Source organism: Orycteropus afer, unplaced genomic scaffold, assembly GCF_000298275.1.
Source record: "Orycteropus afer afer isolate SDZICR_OR568_19922 unplaced genomic scaffold, OryAfe1.0 scaffold00233, whole genome shotgun sequence".
Lineage (NCBI taxonomy): Eukaryota > Metazoa > Chordata > Mammalia > Tubulidentata > Orycteropodidae > Orycteropus > Orycteropus afer.
Genome location: NW_006921820.1, coordinates 1,804,594 through 1,817,441, shown reverse-complemented (window position 1 = coordinate 1,817,441; position 12,848 = coordinate 1,804,594). Strand labels below are relative to the sequence as shown.

At 52.6% G+C, this 12,848-nt stretch overlaps 1 protein-coding gene across 1 annotated transcript; it reads left to right on the top strand.

Annotated features, from left to right (window-relative positions):
- Window positions 1-10,770: 10,770 nt before the first annotated feature.
- LINGO1 (leucine rich repeat and Ig domain containing 1) lies at window positions 10,771-12,627 on the top strand. Its single transcript, XM_007948934.2, has one exon. It carries the CDS (start codon window positions 10,783-10,785, stop codon window positions 12,625-12,627), a length of 1,845 nt encoding a protein of 614 aa, XP_007947125.2. The 5' UTR covers window positions 10,771-10,782.
- The last annotated feature ends 221 nt before the right edge of the window (window positions 12,628-12,848 follow it).

Genomic DNA, 12,848 nt, shown 5'->3' with positions numbered 1-12,848 from the left:
TCCATGACTTCTGTTTACATACCTCTCATGACAGGCTGCTCATTCACTGTCTCAAGGCTGATTTTCCATCTCGAGCTATATGATCTTCCATCTGATTCTCATTTCTGAGCTGAACTGGGTCTTTTGGCTCCACCCTCTGGGCCTGAACTGGAACTTTTGCACCCTCTACCTTGGGATCCCCGTTAAAAATTTGCAGAGGTGTCACTGCCTGCCTCCCGTGCAACCACATTTGGGCTTATGAACAGGACCATGAGTGATGACATTCATTATGCCTGAGCTAAGCACAGCATCTGTATGTGTCTGACCAGAGGGGATCATCTCCTCCCTGCTACTGAGTTGAGTTCAGTTTACCAAGCTGGAAAAGGGGGCTATGGCAAGCAGTTGGCCAAGATTCAGTCGAGCAGAGAAGGGTTTAAACAGTTAGTGCCAGGAGAAGGACAAGTGTTTTTATTTGTAGTTTGTCTGTCTGTGTTATAAATAACTTGCTTGTTTGTGATGTATTGGGGAGTTGTTTTTACATATTTTCCCCTTTTTGAGGTAGAAATAAGCCAAACCTTCACCCATCCCTGACCCAGCCCCAACATGAGTCAGATGTCCATGTGACCCTTACATGATGTTGGGGAGAGAAGGTAGCTGTAATTGAGAGGTTAGGGTTCTTCCTGGGCCCTAGACCTGAGGTGCTCTGGGTGCTTGGACAAGTCCCTGATGCTCTTGGGCCTCAGTTTCCCCACCTGTGTGATGGTCTCTAAAGTGCTCATGCCGCTGAAGTCAAACAAAATCAGTGATCTTGGGCAGATGAACTAATGGCCCAGAGCCTCAGTTTCCTCATCAGTAAAGTGGGGTTAATGATATCTCTCTTATAAGGTATACAGTGAGGGTTGCTGGCCTCCCCATTGCAAAGCACTTAGTGTGTGTGCTTGATAGAAGTATCTTCTTTTTCCCCCTCTTGGGCTTTCTTGACACAGCCCTGTGAGGACAGCATGAAGTCTGTCAGCCTCTTTTCTGTTTACATCTCATAGATGTAAAGCCACTTGGCTAAGAACATGCCTTGAACCTGACTCATAGACTACAGTATGCATAGAAGGTCAAGATTACTTGGGGTCTAATCCCAGCTGAGTTGTGTCTGATGCCAGCTCTGCCACTTACTGCTGTGTGACTTTGGTCAGCTGCTTCACCTCTCTCTATGTGACTTTGGGCAAGTTGCCTCAGTTTTCTGATTTGTAAAATGAGATAGTAATACCTGCCTCACAGGGTTGTAAGGCGCGCCGGTGGTACAATGGTTAAAGCATTCAGCTGTTAACCAAAAGGTCAGAGGTTTGAACCTATCAGCCACTCCTTGGGAGAAAGATGAGGCAGTCTGCTTCCATAAAGATTTACAGTCTTGGAGACCTTATGGGGCAGTTCTACCCTGTCCTATAGGATCCCTATGTGTCAGAACCGACTCAATGGCAGTGGGTTTGGTTTTTTTGGTCACAAGGTTGTTGTGGATTAAAAGATTAAACAGATTTGTACATGGCACATAATGACTGCTAGGTTAATATATTGGTTGTTTATTTGGTTGTTTTTTTTATAAGAAACTGTAAAGACATGACTAAAGAGCATAGACTTTGGAACCAAACTATTTAAATCATGCTAGCTGTGTTATGGCCAGTTACATAAACTCTTTGTGTTTCTATTTTTCTCATCTTTAAAATGGGGCTAATGATAGTACCTACCTGAATAGATGATTGTGGGACTAAATGAATTATCATATGTAAAGTACTTAGAATGGTGCCTGGTGCACCAAAAACCTCTATAAGGGTTTTTCTAATCATCATGTTTACTAGGTCTCTGGTCTTCAAATCCCATGCTGATTCCACCACTCCCCTATATTCTCCATCTTCCCTGCCCCAGGTCTGTGAGGCTGTGACCAGTCCCCTCTCCAATTCCACCCTCCCAGAGTGGGGTTGGCTGGTTTCTAGGCCTCTGAAGCCTGAGGGTGGCCAGTCTGAGCTGTTCTCAAGGCAGAGAAGCACTGAGGGCTGGGGGAGCTGGGAAGGGCTCCCCTGGGGGCCTCAGGAAGACAATAGGGGCTTAGGGGTTAAGGAAGCTCCTCACTGAGTGGGAAAAATGCAGAGGTGTTTGCCAGGCACCTGCCAAGGGGCCATTGGCCTGGATAGGGGATGGGGCCAGAGTCGTTCTCTCCCCTGAGAGCCTGGTTGGCATTTAAGACCTAGGGAGACACCTGTGGCTTGTAGCCAAACAAAAGACAGGCATATGAGTTGAAATTTACCTGAGGTAGTTATACTCCTTGGAGAGAACAATCATGGGAGAAAGAAGGGCTGCTTATGCACAGGAAGATAGCTCAGGGGGCAGGAGTACATGGAAGGATGGACACAGGGAAGAGGTAACTATGAGGAGGAAGTGGGAGGGGAGCTGTTACATTTTGGTAAAGTGTGGTCAATGTCATGAGACAAAGTGTATGTGAACTGCTGTATGGAAAGTGAATTTGCTCTAAATTTTCACCCAAATCACACACACACACACACACACACACACAAATAAAAAGGTACAGCAGAAATAAAAAAGGCTTTGAAATTAAAAATAATAATAATAATAAAAATATCTAGGGAGAGATGGGAAGGGAGACATGTGAGTGCAGGACCTGGGTTTTTCTTGGGCCTCTCAGGTCAGCCGACATGGGCAGCTACCTACCTCTCTGTATCCGGGAGCAGCCCCAGTCCAAGTGGGGCCCCACCCACCAGGAAATGTCCCAGAACCAGTGGCTCCCTCCAGCCTCTTCAGGCCTTCTCTAAACTCCCTAGCTGTCCTTTCACCTCAAAACAATCTAGAGGGGCCCAGGACTTACCCAAGGTCACACAATGGGACAAGGGTACACTGGCTGGAGCCTGACTGGGCCTCTGGGCCTAGTGCCCTCTGCTCACCCAGAAGTCACCTCCTCCAGGCCCTGCCCCATGCCTGCTCCTTCCCACCAAGCCAGCCACTCTTAGAGGGAGAGCCTATATATAGAATCCTTAAAACACTAAGATGCTTTGACAATTAAAATTCATAATTTATCCCACAAATAGCAGCTCCCAAGATCAGCCATGCTCTGATGGGATGGGTGGTGGGGTAGGCAGGAGCGTTCCGCCTTCAAGTGAGGGCCAGTGGGCAGATGCTTGTCCAGGCCACATGGAGAGTCCCAAACGCTCAGGGGCAGCAAAAGGTGCCTGGTAGGGCTTCACCTTTCTTAACAGGCAGGCACCCATTCAACACCCTCTAGTCCCCCTTCTGTGGTTGAAAGGTCATGTGAATCCCTTTGAGAGAGTGGTTTTCAAATGGGCCTAAGAGATGGGGCTGGTGGCTCTGGGCCAGGAAGGCCAGGGAGTAGCAGGAGGCTTGGGGAGTGGCTGGAGGATGGGTATACCCATACAGGCCACACACTTGGAGCCAGAGCTCATACACTCACACATACCCAGGGGCCCAGAACCAGGAGCAGGAGGAAAATAAAGAACTATGCACGACAAAGGACATGACCTCAATTTTCTTCCAGGTTGATTTTTCTCTCCCAGTTGGGGGGCAGTTGAAGGAGGAGGAGGAGGAGGAGGGAGAGGGAGGGCAAGCAAAGGCTGATAGACCAGCCCAGGACGAGACAGACAGATGCTGCCTGGCTACCTGCCACATAGTCATTCTAGATTTCTCCTGCCAAAAGCTCAGCCTGGGCACTGGACCCCTCCCCTCAGGGTCCCTGCCTACCCACACCCCTGCCTAAGTGCCAGGAAGCAACTCCTACCCACCCACCCCCCCACCCCCAGAGCTCTCAACCTTGCCAGTGCCTAAATCCTCCCATTAGCAGTTCATACCTTAAGCCATTATCAGCCATTCACACCCCAACAGGGATTAGCCCTGGAAAGTCAGAAAGGAGTGTCTTTAAAAGGAGTCCAGGGACTTGGGTCAGGATTTAGGGCAGAAGAGAAGCAATTAGTAGTCCCTGGGTGCTCTCAAATTGACCAGGGTGCAAGTCATCTCCAACCTCCACACCTTCGCTGGTGCCCTTCCCTCAGTCCAAAACACCCGTCTCTGCCCTTCACTTGGCTTGTGAAAAAGTAATCTGTGTTTCCTCTTCCAGTTCCATGAAGCCTTTATCAAGATTGTAGCCTAGGATTCAGAGATCAGAATAGTGTGAGTCCTGCCCCTAGTATCCTTGTGAGCTGTCACAGCCAGATTATTTGAGGGGCTCTCTCTGCCCCTTTGAAGACAGGTGAGGTCTCAGGCGACTGGAGACACACCTGAAGCTTTGTGTGACTGAGGTCAAGGATCATTCAGGTGCCCCCTCACACACACACACACACACATCAGCCTCTTGTGTCCCTCTCAGCCTGGCCCTAGCCTAGGGGTTGGTTTCCCAAGGCCTGGTTTAGACCTGAGAATGCTGAACTAAATCAGACACAGCTCTATGCTGAGGGATTTCAATCTGGGGGGCAGAGAAGGGGGAGGGAGGGAGACAGACACACAGGCAATGTTAGGCTGAGGGTCGCCTAAGATCCTGACCCATAGGGGAAGGATCCCTCCTTCCTGGGAGCTCTAGAAAAGCACTTGGGAGAAGAGCCCCTTGAGATGGGTGCTGAAGGCCTGTTGAAGAAGGTCCAGGCATGGAGTGGAGGGTGGTCTCTCACTGCTATGGGAGAACGGACCCAGCTGGGGTGACCATGAATGTGTTTTCTAGGCAGGCCTCACCCCACTCCAACCATGTGGCCAACTGCCTGAGCCAGTATACTTCCAGCTAACACACTTTTTACTGTCCCATGAAATGCATCCAGCAACTGCATGCCCTGGAGCTGAAGGCATAGAAGGGGCCTTAGCAAGGCAGCAATAGGACCAGGCCAGTGTCAGGGAATCCAGATCTTTTCCTGCCTCTGTTCTTCGGTGACCAGGTGCCAGTCCTTGTGCTTTTCTGAATCTCAGCCTCCTCACGTGGAAGTAGAAGTAGTAAAACCTATCCATGGGATCGTGGTAAGGACTGGAAGTGCTACTAGGCCCCAGGCTCTCCCAGGGAGAAGGAGCGCAGTGGTAGTTGAGTCCATAGGGACAACTACGCTGTTTTCTCATGACTCCTTTGTACTCACTCACACCCAGACGCATGCACCCCCTCTCTCCTGCCTCCACCTCCTCTGTTCTCTCTGCCTCTCTCTCTTCTCCTTTTCTCTCCCATTTCACCTGCCATGCCTGTCCTGTTTCTCTCTGTGCATCTCTGGCTCTCTGTTTCTGCCACCTTTCTCCTTCTCCTGCTCTTGCAGTCACTTCTTGGCAGTGGAGGTGGGAGGACACTGTGCAGACATGCTATCCTGTCTGAAACATTCCAGCCACCCTTCCTATGTCTCCCACCCCCCACACTCCTCTTGCTGCAGACTCAGTCTTAAGAATATAGGGTGTCAGGGTAAGATGAGGCTGTGCACACCCACCTCATTTCCCTGTGAGGACATTGGGTTCAGCACAGGTGTCCTGGGTCACACACCCAGGCTATGGAAGCAGATCAAGAACCCAGAGGCCCTGGCATCCAGAGGGTCCTGACTCCAGCCATCAAGGTGTGTGCCTCCAAGCCAGGGATTACATGCTGTGTGTGCCAGGGATTCTTGAGATCCCCAAGGAACAATGAGTGGGAGCATCATGAAATATTGATACTGTAAACCTAAAATAACTAAACCTCCCATCCTGTGCTGCAGCGGCCCCAAATTAGGTGTGAGTCTAGCATAGCAGCAGGCGCAGGCAAAAGATAGGGTAGAAGAACACTGAAAATATTCATTGTGTTCAACATCCCATTTTCTGGCAGTTGGAGAAAGGCTTTTGCCAGGTTTCGGGGACAAGACGCCTGGATGCAGCTAGCTATCTGAGGGCTAGTGTCTTCTCTCAGCCCTGAGGGCCTTTCCTTAGCATAGTCCTGGCATGCCAGCCCTTCCCCTGGATTCTCCTACAAGGGTCTAAGAGAAGCTCCCCTTTATGCCAGGCAGCTCTCTGGGCAGGCTACCCAGCCAGGAAGAACAGAGTTCTGTTGCCTCCTAGCTCTGTGCCTAGGGCAAGTGAATTCTCTTTTGGGAACTTCCATTTTTCTTATCTGTAAAATGGAAGGTAATATCTCTTTTGAATGCTGGTGTGAACGTTCTAAAGGCTGTGTATAAAGCCCAAAGCCCAGCCTGCTGCAGGTGCTCTGCAAATGTTAGTCCCATCTTTTTTCTAAAGGGGGTGTCTGACTGGCTGTGTGGAAGAGACAGCCTCTGCCCCAGGGGCCTTATCAGACATCCCACCAGTCCCCTGCCCCTTCTGTCTCCACCAGTCATCCTCCCCTATAAACCCTTGGGGAGGCAGCCCAGCATGGGGCCGCCTCAGATCCTTCCAGCACCAGTAGAATGGCAGTTTGGGGTCTGAGCCCCCTACTCCCTTCATCCTCTAACCAAGTTTGAAGATGATGACTTTATAGCTGGCGAAAGTTGGGTTTCTGTTGTTGGCTCCCTATGGGACTCTGGAATCCAGCCCCTCACTGACCAAACCAAACTCACTGCCATCAAGTCGGTCCCGACTCATAGCGACCCCTCCTGGGTTTCCAAGGCAGTATCTCTATGGAAGTAGATTGCCCAACCTTCCATCCAAGAAGTGGCTGATGGGTTTGAACCACCAGCCTTCTGGTTAGCAGTCAAATGCCTTAGGCACTACACCACCAGAGCTCCTAGCTCCTCACTGCACAAGGCAGAATAGGCCAGAGATGGCAGGCATTTGCCTGAAGTCACACAGTGGCCTGGGGGTCAAAAACTACATGTGGCCAGTGTCAGGGAGTGATGCCTGAGCCAGGCCACATCCGCCCTGGGACATGAGTTGGAGGAGGTGGGGGTGCATGCTGGCAGGCAGCCTATGCCTCCTCACTGTGGAGGCAGCTTAGAGCCCAGGTCTTGCCTTTTGTAGTGGCGGGTCTGATGGTCCAGCTTCCCCCTGCTGCTTTGGGGTTGGGGAGGACCCAGGCTGTTGTGGGTGGGGCCTGTATGTCATGTTCCAGATGTGGCTCGCTATTGCCTGCCCACCTGCCTGCCTTTAATATTTATTTCTTTGGTATTTATTGTTTCAATTTTTAAAGTCTTGCCCTTGTAGGAAGCCCTTCACAGGGCAAGGATCCAAAATAAAACACTGATTAAAATGCATAAAACACCTGTTCTTGGTAACTATAGGAGTAACCAGTAGGATGAATGGTGCCGGGATGGTAGGAATGGCACATTACCCATTCAGACACACCTCTCCAGCGTTCCTAGATGACAGTCCTGGTGGAGGTATTAGACAGGACACTAGGTGCTTGGGCAGGCCCTTTAGGCTCTCTGGGCCTCAGTCCCCCACCCCCCCATTCAGGGCAACTACATGTGAAGGCTGAGGCATGAGCCATATCAGAGGATGTGCCATCCTGGAGCTATCCTGGTCCTATGAAGCACAGCCAATTGCCTTCTGGGACTATTAGCCCTGGGGGTTGTGTTGTGCAGGGCAAGGCTGACCAGCTGTTCCATCAATGTGTTTGAATTCCCCAGGTCTCCCATTGCTCAGTGGGCCTGCCCCAGGGTCAACCCCATTAGAGGGGCTGCAACCCCTGCACAATCTACATACATGCTTCCTTTCAAAGAACATTCATTCTATGCCATGCTTTGGGCTGAAGCTGCAGACATGCCTTCCGCCCTCAGGGACCTCACTGTCTAGCAGGTAAGACAGATGCACATATGACCCAGAATTAAACACACATTACATGAGAGAAATCAAGTGCTAAGACTTTGGATCATGTTTCCCTCTTTACTTAGGTCACTAGGAAGCTCTCATCTTTAGTTATTATGCAAGACTTTGTGGCATTCTTTCCTGCCTGGCTTCCCTTCTTTAGATTTATCTTTTTATCATCTGTGGCATAATTTTACCTTTTGGAAATGAGGTGTCCTGTATATGAACTACATAAGATTACTATTAATAAGAATAAAGTGGCTTAGTGTTATAGACAAAAGATGATTTCTGATTCAGAAGGTCAGGGATGGCTTCATGAAGGAGGCAGCCTTTGGGATGGAAGGCCACATGGCTGCCAGGGCAGGAGGCTGGGACAGTTCTGCAAAAGGAGAGAATTGCATGAGCTATGGCTTAGAGGCTGGAACGGGCAGGGCAAGGTAGGAATATCAGGTGGCTTTGCTGGGGGAAGTGGTGGGAAAAGAGGCAAACGGATAGGTTGAAGCCAGATGGTCGTGGCTTCGAATGCCAGATTAGTGTCCGTTTGAGGAGCTTACAACCATCTCAAGGTGCCCTGTGCCCTTGCTCCCCCACCTCATCCTGCCAGCACCCACTAGCCCATCCCCAAGCTCAGCGCTAAAAGTCTTATTTACTTCTTGAGGTCCCCAGCTTCACACTCGTGCCAACCCCAGCTGCTGGCCGAATTACTTATTGATTGCCTGTCAGGATGTTTGCTTTTCTGGTGGGTCACTGGAGCATGTGTGACTGTGGAAAATGGCCTGGTGGGGGTGGGGTAGGGGAGGCAAAGCCATAGAGGAGGCTGGAGAGAGAATGAGAGTGACTGGGCATGGGGTGGAGGGAGGGGGACAAAGCAGCCCTAGAGGATAAGAAAACCTTGCAGATTCCTTAACAGGTCAGTGATACCCAGAGCCCACTCTGGTTATTCAGTCACTTAGTCGATCAACAAACAGGGAGCATCTGTCAGTCTTGGAAGACAGGCAGAACATTGTAAAGTATGTGGCTTTGGAGTCTGACAGGGTTCTGGTCCCAGTTGGCCCCCTCTATTGATTGTTTGGGAGCTCTGGTGGTGTAGTGCCTTAGGCACTTGACTGCTAACCAGAAGTCTGGCAGTTCAAACCCACCAGCCACTCCTCGGAAGGAAGATTGGGCAGTCTTCTTCCATAGTGATACTGCCTTGGAAACCCAAGGAGGGGTCGCTATGAGTCCGACTCAACAGCAGTGAGTTTGGTTTTATATTGATTGTCTGAGTGACCTTTGGTGGCCACACTCTCTAAGAGCCTCAGTTGCCTTAAGGGTTGAAGTGTGGATTCAACTTGTGTGGCTCAGGAAAGGGATGGCAGGGTGGGAAAAAGGCCTGAGCTGAGAGGGAGAAATGAGACTCTTCCACCTGGGTCTCCCTTTCCTGCAGTGAGCCCCGCCACAGGTCCATGAGTAGACACAGCAGCAAAACCCCAGAGTAGCAGAAGTAAGAACAAAGGAGCAGGGTTGCAACTTAGCCCCCCCGAGACCATCTGGTCTACCTCCCTGGAGGTTTGAGGCTGCAGCTCCTACAGTGTTGGGACCAACTTTCCCAGTCTCTATCTACCCTGCATGCTGGGGACCAGTTTTTATGCAGAATACAGCACAGAGAGGGACACAGGGATAGAGGAGGGAAGGGGAAATGGGAGGTAATTTGGGGCACAAGTGAGAACAAGTGGCCTCTAAATAAGAGATGGGAGAGAGTGATGGGGAGCCAGCTTACTCCACCTTCCAGCCTATCCTCAAGCATGGTCCCCCTCCCTGAGCTCATCTTCCTTGTCAACACTACCCAAGTTCTGCATGTTCTGCAGGGCCCAGCTTTCACCAGCCTCACTCCTGGTGCCGCAGTGTCAACACCACCCTCAGCATCACTCATGCTGTCCAGGGCCATGGGAGCCTGGCCAGCTCCTCCCTCAGCCTAGCAGCCTCACAGAACCCTGATACTATGAGGAAGGTGATTGGAACTCTGAGAGGCAGAGAGATGAAAGTTAGGGGTTTTTTGAAAGTTGAACACATTTCCTATTAGGGGTCAGAAAAAGTTTCTTGGCACAGTGAATATTCAGTTTGGCCTTGAAGCTGGGATTTCAGCAGGCAGGGGAGGGCCATTCCAGGAGGCCAGCACTGCAGGAGCTAAGGCCAGGAGTTTGGAAAAACTCTTGTCAGGATCCTGAGCTCCTGAGCTGGGATTACCATTGGGACCCAGAGAAAGGGAAGAGTAAGAGAGATTCCACAGGGAGGCCAGCTGGGATTTGCAGGTGCAGGATAGAGGTGCTCACCACTGATCTAAGAACTGTATCAAGGAGCAAATTTGTGAATAATGCCAGATACCACTGGGGGTCTTTTGGGTTTGCTGGCTGACCAGGACTCTTGGTTCTAGGGGCTCAGCAGCAGTATTGGTAGGGAGGGAGCCATGGCATCTGAGACTGGGGAATCTCAGGACTTTATGGGCCCCTAGCAGCCTCAAGAGCCCCTTCTGGACTGCTAGGAGGTAGAAATACTCATCTCTGAGACTATTCCTAAGGACCTCAGCCTTTGAGCCCCTTTGAATCCCTCCAGGAGCCCCTAGGACAGCTCAGCAGATCTGGCTTTATCCTGGCTGAGCACTGGGGAAGCTGAGGCTTAGGGAGGGATGTGTTCCTGGAGACACAGTGCCCATATGTAAAGGAGGCAGGTGTGCCTGTGGCACCCACACCAGGCCCCTCTGGGGTGACACTCTCCCCTCTCCCACCACCTCCACCCTATCCACAGGGATGCTGGAAGGGTCCTTCAGGTAGGTTGGGCAGGGTAAGGAGCAAGGAGGAAGCAGCATGAGGTACGGAAGGCCCTTTGGCCTGGACATCTATACCTTGCTGTGGGGTCCCAGGCAGGTGGTATATCTGGACCCCTACCTCCCCATCTGTGCCAGAGTCATCCTGATGGAATAGCAGGGCATAGGGCACAGATGCCTCAGGGTTGGGTCCAACCAAACACTGCCCTCTAACCGAACCTCTGTCCTGTGCTTGCTTCTGGCTGCAGGTGAGCGAGAGGATGCTGGCGGGGGGCGCAAGGAGCATGCCCAGCCCCCTTCTGGCCTGCTGGCAGCCCATCCTCCTGCTGGTGCTGGGCTCGGTGCTGTCAGGCTCGGCCACAGGCTGCCCTCCCCGCTGTGAGTGCTCCGCCCAGGACCGTGCTGTGCTCTGCCATCGCAAGCGCTTCATGGCGGTGCCCGAGGGCATCCCCACCGAGACTCGCCTGCTGGACCTGGGCAAGAATCGCATTAAGACACTCAATCAGGACGAGTTTGCCAGCTTCCCACACCTGGAGGAGCTGGAGCTCAACGAGAACATTGTGAGTGCTGTGGAGCCAGGCGCCTTCAACAACCTCTTCAACCTCCGGACACTGGGTCTCCGCAGCAATCGCCTGAAGCTCATCCCTCTGGGTGTCTTCACTGGCCTCAGTAACCTGACCAAGCTGGACATCAGCGAGAACAAGATCGTCATCCTGCTGGACTACATGTTCCAGGACCTGTACAACCTCAAGTCGCTGGAGGTCGGCGACAACGACCTAGTCTACATCTCCCATCGCGCCTTCAGTGGCCTCAACAGCCTGGAGCAGCTGACACTAGAGAAATGCAACCTGACCTCCATTCCCACCGAGGCACTGTCCCATCTGCACGGTCTCATTGTCCTGAGACTCCGGCACCTCAACATCAATGCCATCCGGGATTACTCCTTCAAGAGGTTGTACCGCCTCAAGATCTTGGAGATCTCTCACTGGCCCTACTTGGACACCATGACCCCCAACTGCCTCTATGGCCTCAACCTGACGTCCTTGTCCATCACACATTGCAATCTGACCACCGTGCCCTACCTGGCCGTGCGCCACCTGGTCTATCTCCGCTTCCTCAACCTCTCCTACAACCCCATCAGCACCATTGAGGGCTCCATGTTGCATGAGCTGCTAAGGCTGCAGGAGATCCAGCTGGTGGGTGGGCAGCTGGCCATAGTGGAGCCCTATGCCTTCCGTGGCCTCAACTACCTGCGTGTGCTCAATGTCTCTGGCAACCAGCTGACCACTCTGGAAGAGTCAGCCTTCCACTCAGTGGGCAACCTGGAGACGCTCATCCTGGACTCCAATCCACTGGCCTGTGACTGCCGTCTCCTGTGGGTATTCAGGCGCCGCTGGCGGCTCAACTTCAACCGACAGCAGCCCACATGCGCCACACCTGAGTTCGTCCAGGGCAAGGAGTTCAAGGACTTCCCTGATGTACTCCTACCTAACTACTTTACCTGCCGCCGAGCCCGCATCCGGGACCGCAAGGCCCAGCAGGTGTTTGTGGATGAGGGTCACACAGTGCAGTTTGTGTGCCGGGCAGATGGTGACCCGCCGCCCGCCATCCTCTGGCTCTCACCACGCAAGCACCTGGTCTCGGCCAAGAGCAACGGGCGGCTCACGGTCTTCCCCGATGGCACTCTGGAGGTGCGCTACGCCCAGGTACAGGACAACGGCACGTACCTGTGCATAGCAGCCAATGCAGGCGGCAACGACTCCATGCCTGCCCACCTGCATGTGCGCAGCTACTCGCCCGACTGGCCCCATCAGCCCAATAAGACCTTCGCCTTCATCTCCAACCAGCCGGGCGAGGGAGAGGCCAACAGCACCCGCGCCACCGTGCCTTTCCCTTTTGACATCAAGACCCTCATCATCGCCACCACCATGGGCTTCATCTCTTTCCTGGGGGTTGTGCTTTTCTGCTTGGTGCTGCTGTTTCTCTGGAGCCGGGGCAAGGGCAACACGAAGCACAACATCGAAATTGAGTACGTGCCCCGCAAGTCAGACGTGGGCATCAGCTCCGCCGACGCGCCCCGCAAGTTCAACATGAAGATGATATGAGGACGGGGCGGGGGGCAGGGACCCCCGGGCGTGCCAGGCAGGGGAAGGGGCCTGGCCGCTGCCCGCTCGTTCCCCAGTCCTTCCCACCTCATCCATGCTCCCCCCACACACACACTCTTTTCCTGCCTCCCACCCCTATCCTTGCTGCTCCCCGCCAGCCCTCACCACCTGCCCTCTTTCTACTAGGACCTCAGAAGTCTAGGCCTTGGGACCCCACCTCA